This window comes from Brassica oleracea, chromosome C7 (assembly GCF_000695525.1).
Source record: "Brassica oleracea var. oleracea cultivar TO1000 chromosome C7, BOL, whole genome shotgun sequence".
Taxonomy (NCBI): domain Eukaryota; kingdom Viridiplantae; phylum Streptophyta; class Magnoliopsida; order Brassicales; family Brassicaceae; genus Brassica; species Brassica oleracea.
This window is the reverse complement of record NC_027754.1, coordinates 47,439,672-47,461,273: the sequence shown is the minus strand read 5'-3', so window position 1 is coordinate 47,461,273 and position 21,602 is coordinate 47,439,672. Positions and strand designations below refer to the sequence as shown.

General features: G+C 34.8%; 4 protein-coding genes across 6 annotated transcripts; 3 read left to right on the top strand and 1 right to left on the bottom strand.

The window, feature by feature from the left end:
- The first annotated feature begins 372 nt into the window (after positions 1–372).
- LOC106301367 (floral homeotic protein APETALA 2-like) lies at positions 373–4,167 on the top strand. 3 transcript variants are annotated; one of them, XM_013737746.1, is made up of 11 exons: positions 374–1,032; positions 1,136–1,161; positions 1,254–1,284; positions 1,411–1,498; positions 1,580–1,725; positions 1,819–1,863; positions 1,949–2,037; positions 2,140–2,237; positions 2,340–2,426; positions 2,523–2,779; positions 4,081–4,167. In XM_013737746.1, the coding sequence occupies exons 1-10, from the start codon at positions 575–577 to the stop codon at positions 2,748–2,750; spliced, it is 1,296 nt and encodes a 431-aa protein (XP_013593200.1). In that variant the 5' UTR covers positions 374–574; the 3' UTR covers positions 2,751–2,779; positions 4,081–4,167. The 3 variants fall into 3 exon arrangements, with proteins under 3 accessions (XP_013593202.1, XP_013593200.1, XP_013593199.1); XM_013737748.1 differs by lacking the exon at positions 4,081–4,167 and having other exon boundaries at positions 373–1,032; positions 2,520–2,721; XM_013737745.1 differs by lacking the exon at positions 4,081–4,167 and having other exon boundaries at positions 2,523–2,855.
- Positions 4,168–9,378: 5,211 nt separating this feature from the next.
- On the top strand, positions 9,379–12,897 carry LOC106301772 (nicotinate phosphoribosyltransferase 1). The gene is made up of 13 exons (XM_013738243.1): positions 9,379–9,721; positions 9,802–9,946; positions 10,024–10,143; positions 10,215–10,349; positions 10,630–10,691; positions 10,773–10,848; positions 10,917–11,018; positions 11,103–11,278; positions 11,359–11,533; positions 11,612–11,845; positions 11,921–12,029; positions 12,099–12,211; positions 12,306–12,897. Exons 1-13 carry the CDS (start codon positions 9,600–9,602, stop codon positions 12,381–12,383), a joined length of 1,647 nt encoding a protein of 548 aa, XP_013593697.1. The 5' UTR covers positions 9,379–9,599; the 3' UTR covers positions 12,384–12,897.
- Positions 12,898–15,111: 2,214 nt separating this feature from the next.
- Positions 15,112–16,623, top strand: LOC106306012. Its single transcript, XM_013742463.1, has 2 exons — positions 15,112–15,781; positions 15,884–16,623. Exons 1-2 carry the CDS (start codon positions 15,155–15,157, stop codon positions 16,466–16,468), a joined length of 1,212 nt encoding a protein of 403 aa, XP_013597917.1. The 5' UTR covers positions 15,112–15,154; the 3' UTR covers positions 16,469–16,623.
- Positions 16,624–17,822: 1,199 nt separating this feature from the next.
- LOC106306011 (PI-PLC X domain-containing protein At5g67130) lies at positions 17,823–20,468 on the bottom strand. The gene is made up of 10 exons (XM_013742462.1): positions 20,392–20,468; positions 20,238–20,321; positions 20,017–20,139; positions 19,782–19,919; positions 19,178–19,276; positions 18,989–19,102; positions 18,712–18,901; positions 18,417–18,640; positions 18,257–18,343; positions 17,823–18,147 (listed from the first exon to the last, which is right to left on the bottom strand). The coding sequence occupies exons 1-10, from the start codon at positions 20,395–20,397 to the stop codon at positions 17,968–17,970; spliced, it is 1,245 nt and encodes a 414-aa protein (XP_013597916.1). The 5' UTR covers positions 20,398–20,468; the 3' UTR covers positions 17,823–17,967.
- Between the last annotated feature and the right edge of the window lie 1,134 nt (positions 20,469–21,602).

Genomic DNA, 21,602 nt, shown 5'->3' with positions numbered 1-21,602 from the left:
GCTTTGTGCCAAGAGCTGAAGTATACAAATTTTAGCAAACTTGTGGTGGGGTGGGTTCATTAATCTATCAAATTACTCATTTTCTTGCAAAAAATACCTTTTATAGATTGCTTGCAAAATCAACCGTGGACCTACTTTTAGTTTCTTAAAACATGAAATTACATATTAATGGAATCTTTGATTAATCAGTGATGATATTTGTATACATAGATAATAATAAAAGTGGAAATATTTTTATACGAAAATAAAGAAACTCCAATACGAGGAATTGTTTCGCATATAATCTTTTTTCCAAAGAAAGCAAGTGGTTAGAGAGAGAATAATATTATAGTAAAGTGGGGAGAGAGAGAGAGAAAGAAAGGGCGCTGGAAGTAAATATAAAGGAAGGGATAAAAAATGAAAGCTTTCGTAGAAGCAAACTCTGAAACACCTCTCTCTCTCTCTCTAGCTCTTTCTTTGGTTTCTCTCTCTTATTTAGACTACAACCTTGAGGAGAATCAGACCACAGAGAGGATTGAAGTTTGAAACCCCAAATATCAAAAACAAGAAAGAAAAGTTTTAGAACAAGAAAAAAATGTGGGATCTAAACGACTCACCACACCAGACAGTCAGACAAGAAGAATCTGAAGAGTTTTGTTATTCTTCACCGGGTAAACGGGTCGGATCTTTCTCAAACTCAAGTTCATCTGCTGTAGTCATTGAAGATGGATCCGATGATGATGAACCTAACCGGGTTAGAGCCAACAACCCTCTTATAACCCATCAGTTCTTCCCGGAGATGGAATCTAGCGTCGGAGACAACGGTGGTGGTGGTCCCGGGTCGAGCTTTCCTCGGTCTCACTGGTTTGGTGTACAGTTCTCTCAGTCGGACCTAGCTACAGGATCATCGGTAGGTAAACCCGCAACTGTTGGTGCGGTGGTGGAGCCGGCACAGCCGTTAAAAAAGAGCCGGCGTGGACCAAGGTCAAGGAGTTCTCAGTATAGAGGCGTTACGTTTTACCGGCGAACCGGAAGATGGGAGTCTCATATTTGGTAATTTAATTACAGTAAAAAAATCTCATCTTTTAATTTGATACAACCAATCATATTCAAAGATCTTAATATAAATTTTTCCATATGTTTCTCTGAAATTCAGGGACTGTGGCAAACAGGTTTACTTAGGTAATTTTACTCTCTTTTCAGATTTTTTCTTACATCTTTTTGCTGTTGAAAATGTTAAATTATTTAAATAAAATCATTTTTTCCCTGAATAGGTGGATTTGACACTGCTCATGCAGCTGCTCGGTATGTTTTCTTCTCCCATAGACTCTCTTTTTTGGACAACAGTTCTCCCATGGACTCTTTAATAAGTAAAATATGTAAGCAAGACGTATACTATAATTTTTAAATTTCACTTATTATCTTATGTAGAGCATATGATAGAGCTGCTATTAAATTCCGTGGGGTAGAAGCTGATATCAATTTTAACATCGAAGATTATGATAATGACATGAAGCAGGTAACTCCTTTATAACCAAAAAACAATGCAATCTATAATTGATTGAATGATAAGTAAAAAAAAACTTAAACCTGTTGGTAGATGACGAATTTAACGAAGGAAGAGTTCGTGCACGTACTTCGCCGACAAAGCACAGGGTTCCCTCGAGGAAGTTCGAAGTATAGAGGTGTCACTTTGCATAAGTGTGGTCGTTGGGAAGCTCGAATGGGCCAATTCTTAGGCAAAAAGTACTTTCATTAATAAAAACCCTTTGTTATTTATAATTATGCTAATAGATTTGTTATTCTAACGAGGTTGGATTCTTGAATCCTTCATATTAGGTATGTTTATTTGGGTTTGTTCGACACCGAGGTTGAGGCTGCTAGGTAAACGTCTTCATCTTTGATTCCACACCACTTTATTGTTAGAAAATTTAAATCTTATAATATATTTTTAATTTAATAACCGCAGAGCTTATGATAAAGCTGCAATCAAATGTAATGGCAAAGATGCTGTGACTAACTTTGATTCAAGCATATACGACGAAGAACTGAATGCCGGTAAAAACAGTTCTTGTGATTCAGTTTTATATTTCTTTTAGTCCTGGATTATATCTTTTGTGGGTTAGAAGAACTTGTTTTCAAGATTTTGAATTTGTGTAGAGTCATCAGGGAATCCTATTCAACATGATCATAACCTCGATTTGAGTTTGGGAAACTCGGTTAATTCGAAGCATAATGGTCAAGATATGCGGCTCAAGGTAAAGGTTTAATAATTAAATAACGATTTTAACCTCTTTTTTTTTTAATTGATTTACCATTTATTATATTCTTTTGTTAAAGACATTTTTCTTTTTATTTAGATGAACCAACAAGATTCCCTCCACTCTAATGAGATTCTCGGTTTAGGTCCCGGAATGGTTAACTATATCCCCGATTCTGTTCACCAAGTGAGTAAAAAAAGACACAACAATAAGCACCCATTTGTTTAAATTTCAGTTGGTTATGCTTTTATAACAGCAATTTTTATGTGTGGTGTAAAGTAGTTTCCGGGCAGCAGTAACATTCATGGCGGAGGAGGATTCTCGCTGTTTCCGGTGACCGAGAACCACCAGTTTGAAGGTCGGACCACCGCGAACCAAGTGTTGGCAAATGCTGCAGCATCATCAGGATTCTCTCCTCATAATCACCATCAGATTTTTAATTCTACTCCTACTTCTCATCAGAATTGGCTGCAGACCAATGGCTTCCAACCTCCTCTCATGAGACCTTGAATCTTTAACTTACGAGAAACAATTTCAGGGTAAAATGAACCTTTTAAAGTTTCATATGTTCTTGGTCATTAAATTAATTATCGGCTTTTCGTTTGTTCATTTCTCTTTCAACGTCTTTTTAAATTAGGCTAAGAAAATTTCTCAGGAACTTAATCGAATTAAATTTTACTCGATCTGGTTATGTCTTACATATATTCACATAATGCTTGGATATATGGGAATTGGATAATTGTGTTATTTAAGATGTTCTGACTAAATTGACCAAAAAAAAAAGATGTTCTGACTAAAAAGGTTGAGAAGAGTTTTGTCAATGAGTTGTCTTTTGTTGTTTCTTCTCGATACTTTTATTAAAAGAATTTAAAACGTTACTGCTTTATATGTTGCCTGCGCCTATCTACATCTTTGTTCAGTCCTAACTTGTTTTATCATTCCTCTGTCATATCAATATTCGATTTATATCTCCAGCTTTTTTGAGTCCTTTAATCTTCATCTTATTTCTTTCGTCTTTCAAACTTTTCACCCAATATCACCCAAATGTGAAATATTGTTTCACACAACATATCTATTAATTTAAATATATACTTTTCTATTCTATAGAAAACTTGTTTGGTGGGATTTCCTTTTGCTCCATCTGTTTGAGAAAGTCTGACTGAGAAGAAATCAAATCATAAAATACTTTTAAGTTCACTTTGTAACCATAAAATCCTATAAGTTGAACACATTAAATTGGGATTCAACTCACCAAGCAGCTGTAAACAATCTGTGAAAAGGTACATAATATTTAACGGTTACTCCCTCTGTATTTTTTTAACTGACGTTTTGGAAGATTTCACACAATTTAAGAAAGCTATTGAAATGTCTGTTTTATCCTTCCTTAACTGTTTTAGTGTGCACTTTACTCTTGATCATAGATCATTAATTAATCAAAGCAAGGGTACACGAAGTCTAAAGTCATTAAATTCTGCGTAGTATTTTGGAAAACATCACATATTTTGACACAAAATATAAGTTCCAAAACGTCATATATAACAGAACGGAGGGAGTATAAAAAAGTCGTAAAGAACAGTTGGGTTTAGTCAAAATATATTTTTTCACTTCCATTAGACAACATTTACATTTCATCAAGACTAGCAAATTATTATTGACAAATTTTATAATAATAAAAAATAAAAAATTTAGAAATGTACTGTATAACTTCAAGTATTATTATTGATGTTGAATATAATATATATATATACAAATTAAGAAAAGTTTAATCATCCATAAAAGTATGTTCTTCATAGTTTATTACTGTTATTAAAGTAAAGTTTTGGTTTTGTCCATTTTGTAGATATTTTACCGACAGAAAACAGTGATATTTATGTTCTCGCAGCATTAACGGTGAGGGGAGATAGGAAACAGAAGTAGATTGGTGCTAATGTTTCCCTAATGAAGTAAGAAAAAATAAAATCTTGCAGTTAATTTACGATCTCAACAAAAAGTTTAAATGAATATCAACCGTAAGATCTTTTTTTTTTTTTTTGTATTCTTCCTTTTTACTAACACAAGTCATATTCCAAGCTATGAAACCGTGAGCCTGAGAACAAATAATATTCCAAGACTAAACAAATGGTTATGAAAAAAAAAAAAAAAAAAAGAAGGAAATATAAATTTAGTTTTTGATAAAAAAAAAGGAAATATAAATTTAGTTAAAGAGAAAAGAGGCAAACTAAAATTGGGGATTATTATGAGTGGTCATATTCAAGTAATGTATCCTTTGAATCAGTTTCTCTCTCCATCTCTCACAGAACCCAAAAGAAGTCAGACATTGTTATAATGGCGAGAGAGACTTCTCGGCTTCACTTCATCTATCCTCTTTTAATTAAAAAAATAGTTGGATTTTTATTAAACGTTTACTACTCTTACACTTATTTTATTTTTTTGGTAAACTACTCTTACACTTATTCATGAAATCTTTTTTAGAGTTCACTTTTACTCTCTATAACTTGCTCCTCCTTAAATATTGGTTGGTGTTACACAGTAATACTCCATAGAAAGTAAGAATTTTAAAAAAAAATTCTTGTTCCACAAAGATAGATTATCTATATTGTTAAGGTATTTTTTTTACATTTTTGAGAAACATTAATTGAGAATATTTAAATTGATTAAATTTTATTGATGAAAAGTTATTGGAAAGTGTAGTATAATAAAGTAAAAAATAAATTAAACTATAAATATTTATTAAATTCTTAATAAGTGTGCATACTCTAAAAAATATTACTTTCAGAAATAGAGAGAGTAATTTATTGTATAAGTAAATTTGCTTTTTTTTTTATCACCACTAAAACCATCTCCAATAAATTTATTTTTTATTCTATGATAGAGTGAAAAATAAAATATCATTAGAATATTTTTATTGTAAATTCTATTTTAAAATGAAAGATATAATGGAGTAGGAAATGTCCTAAGAACCAATGTAATTTAGGTTTACAGCGATTAAAATAATCGTTTTCAATTTATAGTCGCGTGTTAAAAAAAACTTATACTTTATTGTAAGCAAGGCGAACATATAAATAATAACAATACATTATTTTATACTGGAACTGATGGGTTTATTTTATTAAAATTTGTTATATATAATTAAATCCATATTTTTGTCAAAATAAATGTCTTCTATTGGCTATGTAGTAAACTAACAAAATATCGAATAGATCGCGAGGGTTGAGTACTATGAAGCAATCACTTACGTCCTGTGTTTGTTATATCAAACTGCGTCCAATGAAGTTGTGTCATTCACGTCGTAACAACATCTTCTTCAAATGGCGCAGACTATTTGTTTTTTGTTTTTGTCAACCTATTCGTTAAACACACGATTCATCATAAGATGAGCTAAACCCAAATCTATCATTCTAAAATATATCAGTCAAAACTTATATATCGAGTAAGTAGTAACGGAAATCTTTCAAGTATCTCAAGAGACGTTTTAGAAATCGGCAACGCGTTCACATACATATTTACAATATTCATATGCACATTTTTGTATGTGTGTTTTGTTCTGGGCATGTTAAAAGAATTATCTATAGTTTTTTTTACTAAAAGAATAATCTATAGTTACAAAAAAGATTATCTAGGGTTTGAAGGCAAGTGGAGATTAGTGTACGAGGAAGCGGTACGACGGACCAATGACTGCAGACTTCCTGGGAATTTCGAAACTTTATACGGAGTAATTAGTTTAATCCCAAGTAGTATTGTTTTTAATCGTACGATAAGGAATCAGTTGGTCATGAATATAAATTGTCTGCAGAAGTTTAAATAAATAAAGTAAGTTCCTTAAGTACGATTTTATGAAGTATTAAATTTAAGATGAACCTAATTTCGTCACTGAAGTCGTCACTTCGGGAATATAATAATGGCATGAGGGCTAGTATTTAAATTGAATAGTTTTCTATAAGTGGCAAGATTTGTAGTCTCACGAGGATAATCGTATTACTCAACTTGCCAGTACACTTCTTGATTGTTCTTAGTGCTTCAATATTAAATTATCAATCGACAAAACTTTAACATACTAATTAAAAAAACAAATAATTAAATAATTAGTGGATATGCTGTTTTGCTTATAGAGTCCTCTAGAAAACAAACAACTTGCAAGTAATACCTAGAATATATAACCGATCTTCATTTTCCTATAATTCGAGATAACTTTTAACCACGATTGGTTAGTACATTAGATGGAATAAATTAAAATTCTTATGTCCTGTTCAAATATTATACTAAAATATATCATAAAGGAACAAATTTTATGTATGAGGCTGTACATATGGGTTAGATGCATTTCTGTTAATCGTTTTCATAATGTGATATTGGACTAGGTATGTCACTATACTCATTTGTTTTAAATCTTAAACAGGATCGTCTCTGATCGAACAAATTATAATAAAAGTTGGATGGATCATGTGGTGGACTTTCATAATTGTGTTGTTTGATTTTGTTCACTGTTTGGTCGAAACTTCGAGTTATTCAGATTGAAAACTTTTTATTCATCAACGTCGTGAATAATCTTTCTTTTTCTTTTTCGTTTTCTTAATTTATTCCCTATTTTTTTCGTCGATACATTTTTAGCCTAGAGTATGATTATTGAAGGGTTTTTAAGGTGGAGTTCTTAGCGAAATATAAAAACCCGTTTCTTAATTTTTAATTAAAAAAGTTAAGAACCGGTTCTTAAATAAGAGTTTTAAGAACCGGTTCTTAACTTTTTTAGTTAAAAATTAAGAGACGGGTTCTTATATTCCGTTAAGAACCCACCCTAAGAAATCCCCAATAATGATGTTTTTAGCTTAAAATGACAAATAAAAACATTCATCCACTAACTAAGCCGTGTATGCAATGGTATAATCATATATATATATATATCCACTTGGTACCGAATCACAATGAAGTATATGTTATGTCAAAATAATATAAGACCTTTTTCAAAACAAAAAAAAATATACTATAAGAAAACAAGAATAATTACTCGGAATAGGGTCAGCAATATAAATAATTCGTGAAATTAAATTAGAGGTGGTCCCAGAAACGAGGACATGTATCTCTCATGCTTTGTCTAGAAAAACTCTAAACACGAAACGACATTAGACTGTAAATGTATAGTATAATTGTTATCACAGCGATGAGTGGAACTCGTGTTCTGCAGCAACTTTAGTAAACCTAGAAAATTATAAGATCTCTTCTTTTGCATCGTATCTAAGAAACACTGTCTATTCTGCAGAGACAACGTAGACGATAGATTCGACCTCTTTTCACGAGAGTAGAAAACTCTCTGAAACAAATGACATTTCTGTTCTTGTAGAAAGTGTATTTACCCTGCAAGATAAAAATAAAACCATTACTTTTTACAGTCTGCCATTTATTTTTCTTTTCGGCTTTGTTTCTTTTAATTATGCATTGCCATTCAAGATGTCAGTTTCCATATTTAGAATATTAGTTAGATGCGTCTTATTGTCCGAAGATATCGTGAAAGGATAAAACGCAGAAAGAAATGAAATTATAATTTCACGAGAAGCAGATATAAAGGGGTATTAGTATGGAGGAATATAGTTAATTTTAACAAACTAAAGGGGTATTTAGATGTAATTATTTTTCTTTCGTCGATGATATATACTATATAGTAATCAATATTTATACATCAAATTGTATAGTAGTTAAGGTTTTAAAATTATATTTCTTGGCTTTTTTCTGCTCTGGAAGAATCTTGTTTTTTTAGGTGCAAGTGGAGAAGACTCATTTTTAACACACACATCTTGATCATATATTATCGTCCGTCACCGACAGCCTTGAGTTACCTTCCTACCTTATTCCCTTTGTTTTGTCCCATCGCTTTCAATACATTTTCTATATATAGTAAACTTCAATCTGAATTGCATTTTGTGAAATTAACATGAACCGAAATCACGTTATAATTAAGGCCCCTAAAGAAATACGGATTAGAATGACTTTATAAGGGATTTACTATTCACACTTTTTTTTCCTCAAAACGGCTATTCTATTACTCAAGCGATTTACTATTCACACTTAGTCGTAATATACTGTGTGATATAATAATAGGAAGGCTTTATGCTAACCATATAGAAAAACAGCTGGTGTAAACTTAGTTAACATACTGTTTACTCGTCTTTTTAATTAGTAGTATTGATTAGTCAATAAAGAAAACGGTTCTGATATCACCACCAAAGTCTTAACCCACGAAGAATCAAAGGTGTTTTCACATCCCAATATGTCTCAAAGACTCATTTTCGTGTCAATTAAATGGTAAAGTCTCTCACGAGTTTCTAATTTGGGTAAAGGCATTTTAATTCAAGTTCTTGCTTATTTTGACAACTTTTATAAATTTCACAGAAATAGAAAATCTCGTGGTCCATCTAAAATAGACGTGACAAGCATGGGAACCGTCCAAATTAGGGTACAAATTGTGACTCGTACCTACTTTTCTCCAATATTCAAACTCTTTCATAATTCTTCAACTCATTTTTGTGAATTCAAAAGTTGCGTTTCTTTATCATAAGAGTTATAGACTATAGTATCAAAACACTAACTACGAAGTATACAAATCAGGAAGATGATGTTGATCATGTCGTGTTACACACTTACACAAGCGATACCTATGCAACTTTCCTATAAAAAGCAAAATGCGCTGATCCTAGTCCATGTCCGGCAGTAATGTTAGAACTTCCCGATTCCAGAACCAAAGCCAAACACGATTTAATATTGAATCAAGCTACAAGATGACTTGATATAAATCAAGACAAATTTGTAGAACCCGCCATCGGGTTCTTGGGATCAATTACTGCAGGACCGTGAGAAATAAAGTGAAAGTTTCATCTTTTTTTCCTTGTTAATATTCATATTAGAAGTTCATGCTGACATTCGAGCCCAAAAGATTAATATTAAGATTAGACCTTATCAGATAATAAGCGAAAATGACCTACACGAAGAATGGGCCTATCACCTAAGGAGGCCTTTTATATTAAACAGATTATAAGGGTGTTAGGATACACAACAAATGGGCCTATCCATTTAAAAGCCCATTTGCCCAAACTTAATTCTTTCCACTTGAATCTTCACGTTGTTCGTACCTTCTTCCTTTTTTGGGTCGAAAATAAAAAAAAAGGGGTTTGAAAAATCTCTTAATAACTTTAGATTCGGGTTTGAAGAGGACTGGAGTTGAACTTGAACCCCTGGGGACAAGTTTGTCGTCATTCTCACGCTCTACTTTTGTGTTGTTACATAGAATCTATAAGAAGTAGTTGCCCTCTCACTCTTCTCCTCCTCAACACAATCACAAACTCCTAAAAAAACAAAACACAGAGTTTAAAAATGGAGAAGAAAGGGAATGACAAACCCACGAACCCGATGGTGACTCCTCTCCTCAACGATCTCTACCAATTCACCATGGCTTATGCTTACTGGAAAGCCGGCAAGCAATCAGAACGATCCGTGTCAGTCTCTCTCTCTCTCTAACAATCTCAAATCTCAATCCTTTGAATCAAAAAGTCTGAGACTTTATCATATTCTTCAGGTTTGATTTGTATTTTCGTAAGAACCCATTTGGCGGAGAGTACACTATCTTCGCTGGGTTAGAGGAATGCATCAAGTTCCTCGCTAACTTCACTTTGACCGATGCAGAGATCGATTTCGTTCGTGACTCCTTGCCTGGATGCGAGGTTACAAAGACTCACAACTTTTTTTGATGTTTTTATTACATTGGTTTTGTTTTGAATTGGGGGGGGTTTGAAAGCAGGAAGCTTTCTGTGATTACCTTCGTGGGCTTGACTGTTCCGACATTGAAGTGTACGCTGTTTCCGAAGGTTCTGTTGTGTTCCCTAAAGTGCCTTTACTCAGAATCGAAGGCCCTGTTGCTGTGAGTTTTGTCATGATTGATTGATTAGGTTTCAGCAGCTTTCTGATTTATTTGTGGTGGTTGGCTTTAAGGTTGTGCAACTGTTGGAAACTCCGTTTCTCAATCTCATCAACTACGCGTCTCTGGTTGCTACTAACGCTGCGAGGCATCGTTTTGTTGCTGGCAAATCTAAGCTTCTGCTTGAGTTTGGTGCTAGAAGAGCTCAGGTTTCCTCCCTCTAGTGATTTTAGATTTTTGCACACCGGAAACATTTAATTTTGTATATTTTCTAAATAAAAACATCATCAACTATACACCTGAACCGTTATATTTCAACAAATAGAAAAATAAACTGGATAATATAAAGAGTTAATATAGAACATATAAAAACTAATAAGTTTTGCTTTGAAATTCTAAAACGAAACTTATTTTGTAATGGAAATTTTACTCTACAACGACATTTAAATATGTTGTTGCTTAAATCTCCCTCTCTTATGTTGTTATTAGGGACCTGATGGTGCAATAAGCGCATCAAAGTATTGCTACCTTGGTGGTTTTGATGCAACAAGGCATGTCTTAGTCTTACTACGAGTGTTTGTCTTTTGTTTATATAAACAATGTTGTTTAATTGTTTTTTTTTGTTGTTGCAGCAATGTTGCAGCTGGAAGATTGTTTGGAATACCTCTCCGTGGTACACATTCACATGCCTTTGTCAGCTCATTCATGGTAAGCCAACTCTCTATAAGACTCAATCATCAGAAAGCATGAGTTAAAAAAAAGTTTATCCTTTACAGAGCCTTGATGAGATTGTTGACAAAGCGCTTCGAAGCTCTGATGGGAAAACCACTTGTGAAGATTTCGTCAGCCTGGTCCAAACATGCCTAGCCAAGATTCAGGTTTTGCTTATCTGAAAATCAAAAGCGTAGTGTTTGATTCTTTTCTTTTTTATAATCTTTCTTGTGGTGTGTGAATGAAAATAGAACTCTTCTTCGCTATCTGGGATCTTCTCGGAGACGAACAAAAGCGAGCTTGCAGCTTTCACGTCCTACGCGTTGGCTTTCCCCAGCGCCTTTCTTGCTCTTGTAGATACTTACGATGTGATGAAGAGTGGAATACCTAACTTCTGTGCTGTTGCTCTTGCACTTAATGAACTGGGGTGTGTGTTAAGAAAACTTACATTGATACTCTCTCTGTCTTTTTGTTTTCAAGATTCATGACTTTATGGATGTTATGCAGATACAAAGCAGTAGGGATTAGATTGGATTCAGGCGACTTAGCTTACCTCTCTACTGAGGCCAGGAAGTTCTTTTGCGGCGTAGAGAGAGAGCTTAATGTACCTGACTTTGGGAAGATGATCATTACCGCTAGTAATGATCTAAACGAAGAGACAGTCGATGCTCTAAACAAACAGGTCACTTCTCACTCACCTTTAACACCTTGTGAAATCTTTTACCAATTAGGCCTCACTTTGATGGAGATGTGACTTTAGGGTCATGAAGTAGATGCATTTGGAATTGGAACCAACTTAGTGACTTGCTATTCCCAAGCCGCGTTAGGCTGTGTTTTCAAACTCGTGGAGATTAATAATCAGCCTCGGATCAAACTTTCTGAAGATGTTACTAAGGTGTCGATACCATGTAAAAAGCGTACCTACAGATTGTTTGGGAAAGAGGGTTACCCTCTAGTTGATATTATGACTGGAGAGAACGAACCACCACCTAAGGTAAAAGCGAAGGCCTTATAGATTTCTTGAAAGAATTGTTGTATTAGTCTTTTAAATCTTTTGTGGATTTTCAAGGTTGGTGAGAGGTTACTTTGCCGTCATCCATTCAATGAATCGAAAAGGGCTTATGTGGTGCCACAGCGCGTGGAAGAGCTTCTGAAATGCTATTGGCGTGGCAATGCAGGTTACAACACAGTTCTCAACACACAGTTTCTGACAAATGCTTATGACTGATTATGTTGTTTTCCTGTAGATGAAGCTAGGGAAGAGCTAGAGCCATTGAAAGAGATAAGAAACCGTTGCATCAAACAGCTTGAAAACATGCGACCTGATCATATGAGAAGACTAAACCCTACTCCTTATAAGGTAAAACAAACACCATGAGAGAACCTGTTTTGTATCAACAGAGAGTTCTAAGAGAGAAAATAAAAACTAAATTGTTTTACATAAACTTTTACAGGTTAGTGTAAGTGCCAAGTTGTATGACTTCATCCACTTCCTCTGGCTCAACGAAGCTCCTGTCGGTGAACTTCATTGAGATTTTTACAAAATATAGTTTTTTATGCTTCTGTCTTTACTTATAAAATTTAAGATATAACCATAGTATATATCTATCGGCTTTGCCACTCACTGTATGAGTTCTTGATCTCAACTCTTTACAACTTTATCTATAAAAAAACTTGTATTCACCAAAACATTACTCAGAATAAAACACAGACAATCTTCTTGTTTTGAAGAGTCTTCTTATCACTCGAGGAAAATCCACAATGTGTATTTGGTTGATCCCTCTTGCTTCTTAATTTTTTAGATCTAGTGTTGTGATGATAATCCGAGTTCCAAGACCCAAACCAACAAGTTTCTAATCAACATCATCAAAGCATGAGTCATGGTGAAACTAGTTGATTTTAGTAATGGAGTCGGATTATCATCACAACACAAGATCAAAAAAACTTTTCAAAAGCAAAAGTGGGATCAACCATATATACATACTGGATTTCCCTATGTTGAGAGAGGAACGTCAAGATAGCAGAAGCTGTTCGGAGAGGATGAAGAAGCAACAATGAGGCTGTGTATATATACTAACACATAATTGTTGATTGAAATAAGCAAAGAAAGAAATCTTCGAGGAAACAGAGGTATCACTTTTCCACGAGCAAAAGTTGTGGCTTACAATATCACTGGGCCTACCTTATCATGACTACGTGACTTTGTCGTGTCATTTGTTCAATGAATCGAAAGAGCTTATGTGGTACCACCACAACGTGTTGCATTATTAGCGTATCAATGTGGGTTGAAAACAGAGTTCTTGTACATGTTACATGTAACCAATAACCATGACAACAGCTTTGCTACTTTATGAGTTCATACACTCTTTTTTACAAGACCACATTATATCAAAAGACTTCTAGCACCAACATTCATCAGTTTGTTTCACGTTACAGAAATAAAATTCATTTCATGTGGGAAAATTAAATAATTTTGTGTCCATATCAAAAACAAACATTAGCTCAATAATAAACTACCACCATAACAAGAGAGTCGCCACAGAGATCATAACGAGAGATGACAATCCAGTTGCTCTAGTAACAACGTTACCCGCCGGAAGATCACTCGGATTTCGTGTAGACTCTCCTCCTGCTGCTGGTTTTGGAACCAAAAGTTGCGTTGTACTGTACATATATAAATAACACATTCATCATTATCTCAATGTTATGTAACAAGAAGAATGTCTTGTATGGTAATGTAAACTATACCTTGCAAAGACTTAAACTGTCACAACCACATGTTAGACGACCGTTTGCTGCATCTACAGCTTCTGCAGCTCCTCCACCATCACTTCTCTGTTGTCATTAAACATTCAATCAGCACAAAGATAGGCCACCTTTTACCAGCTGCTTCATGACAAGTTGTCATCATTTTGATCAACGGCGATGAATTATCCGCGCATGCTTGCGTTGCATTCGGATTGGTTATAAAGTAGTTTTGTAGAACCAAGGAACGAGACTTTGTATCCAATGGAGGAGACTCATTTCGGTGCGTGCATGATCCATCATTCATTCCATCATTACCATCTACATACATAAAATCTTGCTAAGGCTGGTCACAAAAGAGACTTAAATGATAGGTGTCAATTTGTCATCATTATTATGACTTGCTGATTTTAAATAAGCAACAAATTAAAACAATAATGGCATGATTAGTGTACAGTTTCTGAAAGAGTCTTTCCTTAATAAAATAATGAAAACAAAAAAAATGAAAGAGAAATACGAAAAAAAAAAGAAAAAGTCAGGAGACAGTTTTATATTTAAAAAAAAAACAAAAGTCACGAGACATTTTTAGTCTGAAAACCTCAATTCTTTTTTGAGAGACTTAAATGATAGTATGTATCATCATCATTATGACTTGCTGATTTTAAATGAGCAACAAATTAAAACAGTAATAGTTTATTTTGTAAGAAACTCATGAAGATCTCTTGCGGTTAATGCTTAAGGTTCGAAAACTAAAGTAAATTAGTGTAGCAGTTTTTACGCCTATACAAAAAGAACCATTCACTCTCATGTTATCTATGTACGTACTCTTCTCGACTCTCGATGAGATCTCAAATTCATCAATAAAAAGGTCCATAACGTAGAAACAATTAGGTGTGAACGTGGAAGAAGCTTCACAACTCTTAGTTGGTACGTATTAGCATGCTTAATCAGGTGGATATAACAGCTTAAAATTGCCATAATCCTGCAAAAAATATCCAATATAAGAATAAATATATGTATAATACAAATATATCTTGACCATTTGCTGGTACTGTTAGGTATGAAAAACAAGAAAATTATTGTAGCTGCATGTTTTTTTGCGCTATATAAAAAGAACCATTGATGAGATATGAAATTCATCAATAGAAAAGAGCCATAACCTAGAAAAGCTATTTACAGATTATAGATCTTCAATCTCTCAAACATAAGTTACAGTCATTGTAAAAAGGTTCTTTAGTGAATAAATTTAACATACACACTCAAAAAAAAAGAAACAATATGTAACAAACAATTAATCATACAAATTGGTGTGGACGTAGAAGAAGCTTCACAACTCTTAGTACGTACGTATTATGCTTAATTTGGTGGATATAACAACAATATCTAATTTGACCATTTGTTGGTGCTGTTAGGTACGAGAAACAAGTAATTAAATTATTAATGTTGCAGTACCTTTTTTCCGCTATATAAAGAACCCTTCGCTCTCATATTTTCTTCACTCATGCACAAATTTGTTTCGCTGTCTCCTCTTTCCAGATAACTTAAAATTTCTTGAGCCATGGCTGCTTTTCTCGTTCCTACGATCGAAGCTGTGGTCGACGGCGTGCCTAGAAATTCGAAGGTGTACCAAGTCAGCATTACGCCGACGATCTCGTACCGTGTCACCGTCACGGGAGAGCCTGGTGTTTTTGAAGATTGGATAGCTCAATTAAAAGTAGTGGAGTGCGGCAAGTTTTTCCCTGTTGGTGTTGCTGTACACGGAACAGACCGTTACGGTAATGGATATCTTACCGTCTGCACAAGGTTACGATGTATCGTCTTTCAACTACGGTTCAGTTATGGCCTGTCTCGAGACTCGATGTTGTTCCTCAGGGATGTCTGCACCTGCTACGGTTGGCGTACGGACGGTTATAACGAGCAGCTAAGGTGGAGGAATCAAAGACTATCGCTTGGAAGACTGACGGACATCCGAGCTATTCCCCCTCCTCAACCCAATGCGGGACTAGGGTTCTTTAGCATTATGGTCTATGGGGATCCAGTCCATGAGCCGAGTGCTGATTGGACGGATCGCAGTCCTTCGGCCAGGATGCAACAGATCGGTGAAACTGTAATGGAGGCTAGTATCTGCCTAATTATGGGTGGCACATGTCGTTATGCTGCTCCTCTTAATGAATCACTTCCTCGGGTTAATTACTATTTTGTGCTACTTTTTATTTTTATATTATATCTCTCTTTTTTTCTCTATCTTTTTTTTTTTTAATTTTGTTTTCCATATATATATATATAGGTGATTTCTTCAACCTTTCCGCAAATCAACAGAACAGAAGACATGCAAGACAAAACGATGTACCAAGTCTCTATCGACGACAATCAGAGTCTCCATGTCACGTACACTAACCGAGCTTCTGTTTTAAACGAATGGCTGAGATCTCCAGAGACGATGAGAATACACGACGATTTCATCGGGATTTACGTGACCATTGGAAGTTCAAAGCTCATGGCCTTGGCAGCCCGAGAGGACTGTCTGGTTTACAACTTGAGCAAGGGCGTAGATAGGCTCTCTCCTGAGATCTTGGCAATAGAAGAAGGAAGCATCTCTAAGCTTGTTGGTTGGCATACCGATCCCCAGAGATGCATTCTTGAGGAATTAAAATTACCACTCAGCGACGGGAGGATCTTGGACGTTGAGGATGATGGCTTCCCCGTCACACATACCTATGAGGATCTTTCAAGGCTGTATTTGGGGTATGAAATGAATCTAGTCAGGTCTTGCAGTTCACCTAATGAGAAATATATAATGGCTTTAGCGGTTCAAGCCTTTGTGTTCCTAAAGCGCGCCATGGATTTGCAAGCTAGTGTTGGAGATAATTAGTGATGCTACTAATGATTGTGATGTTGATGTTGAAGAATAAAGAAGATCGATGTCGATGTGTTTCTTATCCTCGGATAATTAAGTGCGTCTAGTTTATTTATGCTTTATAATTCCTGTGTGTTAAGTTTCTCTACCTAGTGACTTTATAAATAATGCATGTGCTCTAATAAAATTGATGTTGTTTTATGTTTATTTACATCAACAAGACTTCTGATACTAAAATCAATTAATTTGCATCACTATAACAGTTACATAGATATGTAAGTTTTATTTATAATAGATGCTATTAGATACAAAAAAAATTCTATAACGTAGAAAATATTAGATATAATAGATGTTATTAGATACAAAAAATAATCATCAAGTAGCCGTAAAAACTAGAAACTTGGTGGATTTGGCATCAATTCACTTCGTGTCATGCAAAATGCCCAATCATCACCGATCAAACGGTTAGTTGATTTTTTTTTTCTGAACAACAAATATTTTTACTAAAATTGTGAAAAGCCATTACAAATAGTTTACCAACCAAATAGGTGGTATCGAGAAATATACAACATCTTGTTGACTATCTATAGCATGTTTAGATAGCACATCAGCAGCCCTCTTTCCCTGCCTCCTCATCCCATTATCACGAATTTCACTGTCAAAGTCAGGATCATAACCACCTTCTCTATTGATCACAATCCCAAAATACCAACCGTCTTGTTGTTTTTAACAATATTATTTTTATAAATGTTGGGATGGTCGTCGTTAGTTGCTGCTAAACCATCAGACTTATTTATATGAAAGCTTATTCACATTTGGATCACGTGTAGCCTCACTTGCCACTGAATCTGTACTAGTGTCACATTCCATCTAGATAAGCCAAGCAAGCACAAAAATTTCAACAATCCTTGAGCTAAAAGTAAAAACGAAAAAGATTCAATCTTTTACACACGCAACAAACAAAATCACCAAAAGAAAAACTTATCATGACTAGGTTACTTTGTTGTCGTGCTATCCATTCAATGGATCGAAAGAGCTTATGTGGTAGTACCACAACGTGTTGCAAGAGCTTCTAAAATGTTATTAGAGAATTTTCATGTTTACCACATATTTGTACCATGTGGGTTAAAACACAGTTATACAACCAAGCGCTCGTAGCTCGGTGGTAAAGGAGGTACAGCTGTACTACCCGCCATCCGGGTTCGAGTCTTGGCCACAACGGATTTAACATCCTTTCCGTTGGGGCGCTGGACCCCTTTCGGGGATAGTTGAGAACGTGGCTGCCCAGATACCAGAGTTATCGGAAAAAAAAAAAAAAAAAAAACACAGTTATACATATGTACCCATGACTTCATGAGTCCATACACTCTTTTTACAAGACCACATTATATCAAAAGATTTCTAGTCATCAACATTCCTCAGTTTGTTTCACGTTACAAAATAAAAATTTCATTACATGTGGGAAAATTAAATAAATTGTGTCATATTAAAAAAACTTTAGCTCAATGACAAAATTACCACCACAACAAGAGAGTAGCCACAGAGATCGTAACAAGAGATGACAATCCTGTTCCTGTATGAACAGCACTACCAGCCGGAAGATCGCTAGGATTTCGTGTAGACTCTCCTCCTGGTGCTGGCTTTGGAGCTGCCTTAGGAGGAGGAGCATCACATGTTCCAAAAGTTGCATTTGTCTGTTGTATATATATACAACACATTCATCATAATTATCTCAGTATTATGTAACAAAAAAGACTAATCTAAAGGAAGAAGAATATCTTTGTATTGTAATGTAAACGATACCTTGCAAAGGCTTAAACTGTCACAACCACATGTTAGACGACCGTTTGCTGCATCTACAGCTTCTGCAGCTCCTCCACCATCACTCCTCTGCCATTAAAACATCAATTAGCACTAAGACATTCTTTAAACGAACAAAGCTTGTAGAATATTAAAGAAGCACCTGGTAATAATCAACCGCTATGAAGTTAGGCCACCTTTTACCAGCTGCTTCATGACAAGTTGTCATCATTTTTATCAACGGCGATGAATTATCCGCGCACGCTTGCGTTGCATTCGGATTGGTTATAAAGTAGTTTTGTAGAACCAATGAACGAGACTTTGTATCAAGTGGAGGAGATTCGTTTCTATTCGAGCATGATCCATCATTCATTCCATCATTACCATCTACATAAACATAAAATCTTGTTAAGCTGGTTACAAATCAAGATTTCATGTTTCATTCTCAAGAAACTCACATTGATTTTCAACCATGTAATCCCACTGGTAAGCAAAACCTTCAGAAGCTTCATTACCATTCTTGGAAGTGAAAACCACAAGCCTTTGGTTTTGCTTCACCATATCATCTACCGTAGGCCAGTCCTTACCGTCTTTAGGCATTCTCGAAACCGGAAACAGGAACTTACTCAGTCCAGATGCTTTGAACACCTTGATCACAAGAAAGAACATGATTGACTCTCGGCATTATATATATTACAAACTATAAAAACATTATGTGTCAAATGTAGTATATACCTTAGTCAAACCTCGTGAAGATGTAACATAATCTTCAAGGATGATGGTAACAATCTCAGATAAGTTTGATTCAAGAAAGTCATTGATCTCTTTGAGTGCATTCACAGCTGGTTGCTGCAACGTTAATACACGTTAAAGCCTAACTTAATCATTAAAGAAAGTCATTGATCTCTTTCAAATACAACTTACAAAGGCTGTGAAGTTAAAGCATGTCCCTCCTGCTGAATGACACAACCATATATCGTTTCTAAAGTCATATACATCCAGCATAATCCCTCTCACACCATTCTGCGACAACAAAGAACAAAAAGTCAATTATTTGAGTTGTGATCTGTTTTTTGATTCGGCTTAAAGCATCCAGCATAATCCCTCTCACACCATTGTTATTGTTGCCTCTATAATAAAATTTAGAGTTAAAGCTAGTCCTACCCATTTATATTTCTTCTTCTAAAAAATAGCAATCTTTATTTATTTATTTTCTTGTCAACGATCTTTATTTTTTATTCTATATTTTAAGAAATGCTATTTTAGACTAATACATTGGGGTAAACTCATCTCTATCTAGAAAAAGGGCAAAATACATAGGAGATAGGTGGAAAAGTATTATAAAGTTGATCTTTCATCAAAAAAGTTTCATTACAAAGCCACCAACTAATAAAGCTACATTGTCTTTTATTCAAACCTAAGCAACAACAACTTGTAAAGTAAGTCAGATTCTTAAATTAGAAAAGAATAGTTCTATTACGGAACTTGTCCAAAAGAAAATCTAAGTATGAGAATGAAAGAGAGAGACCTTAAGCTGATTAGTGATGGAGTCTTCTTGATTCCTTGGAGAAATGATAAAGGAGCCAATTGTTGATTTTGCACTCGTGATTGAGTACGAATTGTGTGTTGTTAGCCATGAGTACTTGTTAAACGGCAAACCATTCACCTACTCATCATCAAAACCACATGCGTTCCATTCATCATCACCCCCAAGAAAAATACTAAAACTGAACAAGAACAATAAAGAAGTTGAAATATCAAACTTTGGAAGTCGGGTTGAGAGGTCGGATCCGGGAACAAGTAGACCCGGTGTTACCGTTGGTCGGGCAGCTCTGGCAACTCAAACCGGCGTCGCATCGGCTGCTGGAACTACATGTTTCACCCATCTGTGAATCATAGAGTCAAAGTCAACCTCTCTGATACTAGTTCTTGATAGCCTGTTATAAGATTTCAAAGAGAAGGGCGTAGAGAGAAAGAAAAGAACCTGGAGACTGAGAACAAAAGATGATGATAAACAGAAGGCTGTGATCATGAGAAGGAAGAAGCGTTTGGTGAAGAGATCAAAGCCCTGCCATTTCAAGAAACAAATATTTTAGGGTTTATGGAAACAACAGAGAGGAACAGAGCAATCCACAAACCTCCATTTTTGCCGAGAGAGAGAGAGATGGATGCAAAGGTTTTTTTTTCAAAAGAGAAGAGGAGAGATTAATGATGATATTTAATTAAAACATGGGGTTTGGTTGAAACTTGTTACTTTTTGAATTTTCTTCAATTAAATAGTTTTCTTATTATTCGGATTCTGTTGGTCGTTTTAAAGTGATGTTTTTTTTTTAATTAGTGGTCGTCTATCGTTTGTTAGATTATGTTTATTGCTAGATTCTTAACTTGAGTTTCTTATCGTAATATAAGATACCGTCTATTATTTTTTAGCTAAAAAAACTAAGAGACTTCTCTTAAATAAATAAGAGACGTCTCTTAACTTTTTTAGTTAAAAGATAATAAATAGACCGTATCTTATATTACAATAAAAACTTTAAGTTAAAAGATCTGCAATAAACATTTTTTTAATCATGGATTTGTTGTTTAGAATATTATTCTCTATCGCCCCATGTGGATTTGTTGTTGTATTGCATAGAAAATAGATATATGTCATCTATTTAGACCGAGTCATCGTTGACGCTTCCTGTTGTCCAGACATATACACACACATATTAATACCATGTTGGATTATTATTTGTTGATCAAATTATTAGGAGAATCGGTGATATATTCATGAGAATGAGTGAGTATCCACGTACACACATATTAATACCATGTTGGATTATTATATGTTGATCAAATTATTAGGAGAATCGGTGATATATTCATAAGAATGAGTATCCACGTTGAGGTAAGCTATGAATTTTTAAAAAGAAAGTATAAACGATAGATTAATATGATTTAACCTTATTGCATTTTCTTGTGGCCACTCAACCACTCTGATCACCTAATTCAACCTTACATTTATTGGGCCAAACACAATTTGTAACCCAAAAAAAGTTTAAACTCAAAGGCCACAATAATTACAGTTTAGTTTCTATTTTCTTTTACCGTTTTGAAATCTTCAACGAATAAAGGTCAATTAATTAAAAGAGAAAAGAAATATATAGCCATTGGGGAAGAAGGAAGAGCGTAACGGCTATTTTTTTCCCTTTGGGTTTATTTATAGAGCCTTTAATCACAACGCACAAGCTTCATCACTCGTCTCTCTCTTCTCTCAAACTCTCACATTCTTCTTCACGGTAGAGAATATCAAAACGGCTCCGGGGGGGCGCGGCTCGGGGGGGCGCGGCTCGGGGGAGCGCGGTTC

Excerpts from the sequence above, each read along its gene's own strand:
- LOC106301772 (XM_013738243.1), top strand. The coding sequence starts at position 9,600 with ATGGAGAAGAAAGGGAATGACAAACCCACGAACCCGATGGTGACTCCT. Across the intron at positions 10,350-10,629 it reads TTGGTGCTAGAAGAGCTCAG|GGACCTGATGGTGCAATAAG; the intron begins GTTTCCTCCCTC and ends TGTTGTTATTAG. Across the intron at positions 12,212-12,305 it reads TAAACCCTACTCCTTATAAG|GTTAGTGTAAGTGCCAAGTT; the intron begins GTAAAACAAACA and ends AAACTTTTACAG.
- LOC106306011 (XM_013742462.1), bottom strand. Across the intron at positions 20,140-20,237 it reads CTTTTGTTCTCAGTCTCCAG|ATGGGTGAAACATGTAGTTC; the intron begins GTTCTTTTCTTT and ends TATGATTCACAG. Across the intron at positions 19,277-19,781 it reads CCATCACTAATCAGCTTAAG|AATGGTGTGAGAGGGATTAT; the intron begins GTCTCTCTCTTT and ends TTGTTGTCGCAG.
- LOC106301367 (XM_013737746.1), top strand. The coding sequence starts at position 575 with ATGTGGGATCTAAACGACTCACCACACCAGACAGTCAGACAAGAAGAA. Across the intron at positions 1,499-1,579 it reads ATGATAATGACATGAAGCAG|ATGACGAATTTAACGAAGGA; the intron begins GTAACTCCTTTA and ends ACCTGTTGGTAG. Across the intron at positions 1,864-1,948 it reads ACCGAGGTTGAGGCTGCTAG|AGCTTATGATAAAGCTGCAA; the intron begins GTAAACGTCTTC and ends TAATAACCGCAG.
- LOC106306012 (XM_013742463.1), top strand. The coding sequence starts at position 15,155 with ATGGCTGCTTTTCTCGTTCCTACGATCGAAGCTGTGGTCGACGGCGTG. Across the intron at positions 15,782-15,883 it reads TTAATGAATCACTTCCTCGG|GTGATTTCTTCAACCTTTCC; the intron begins GTTAATTACTAT and ends ATATATATATAG.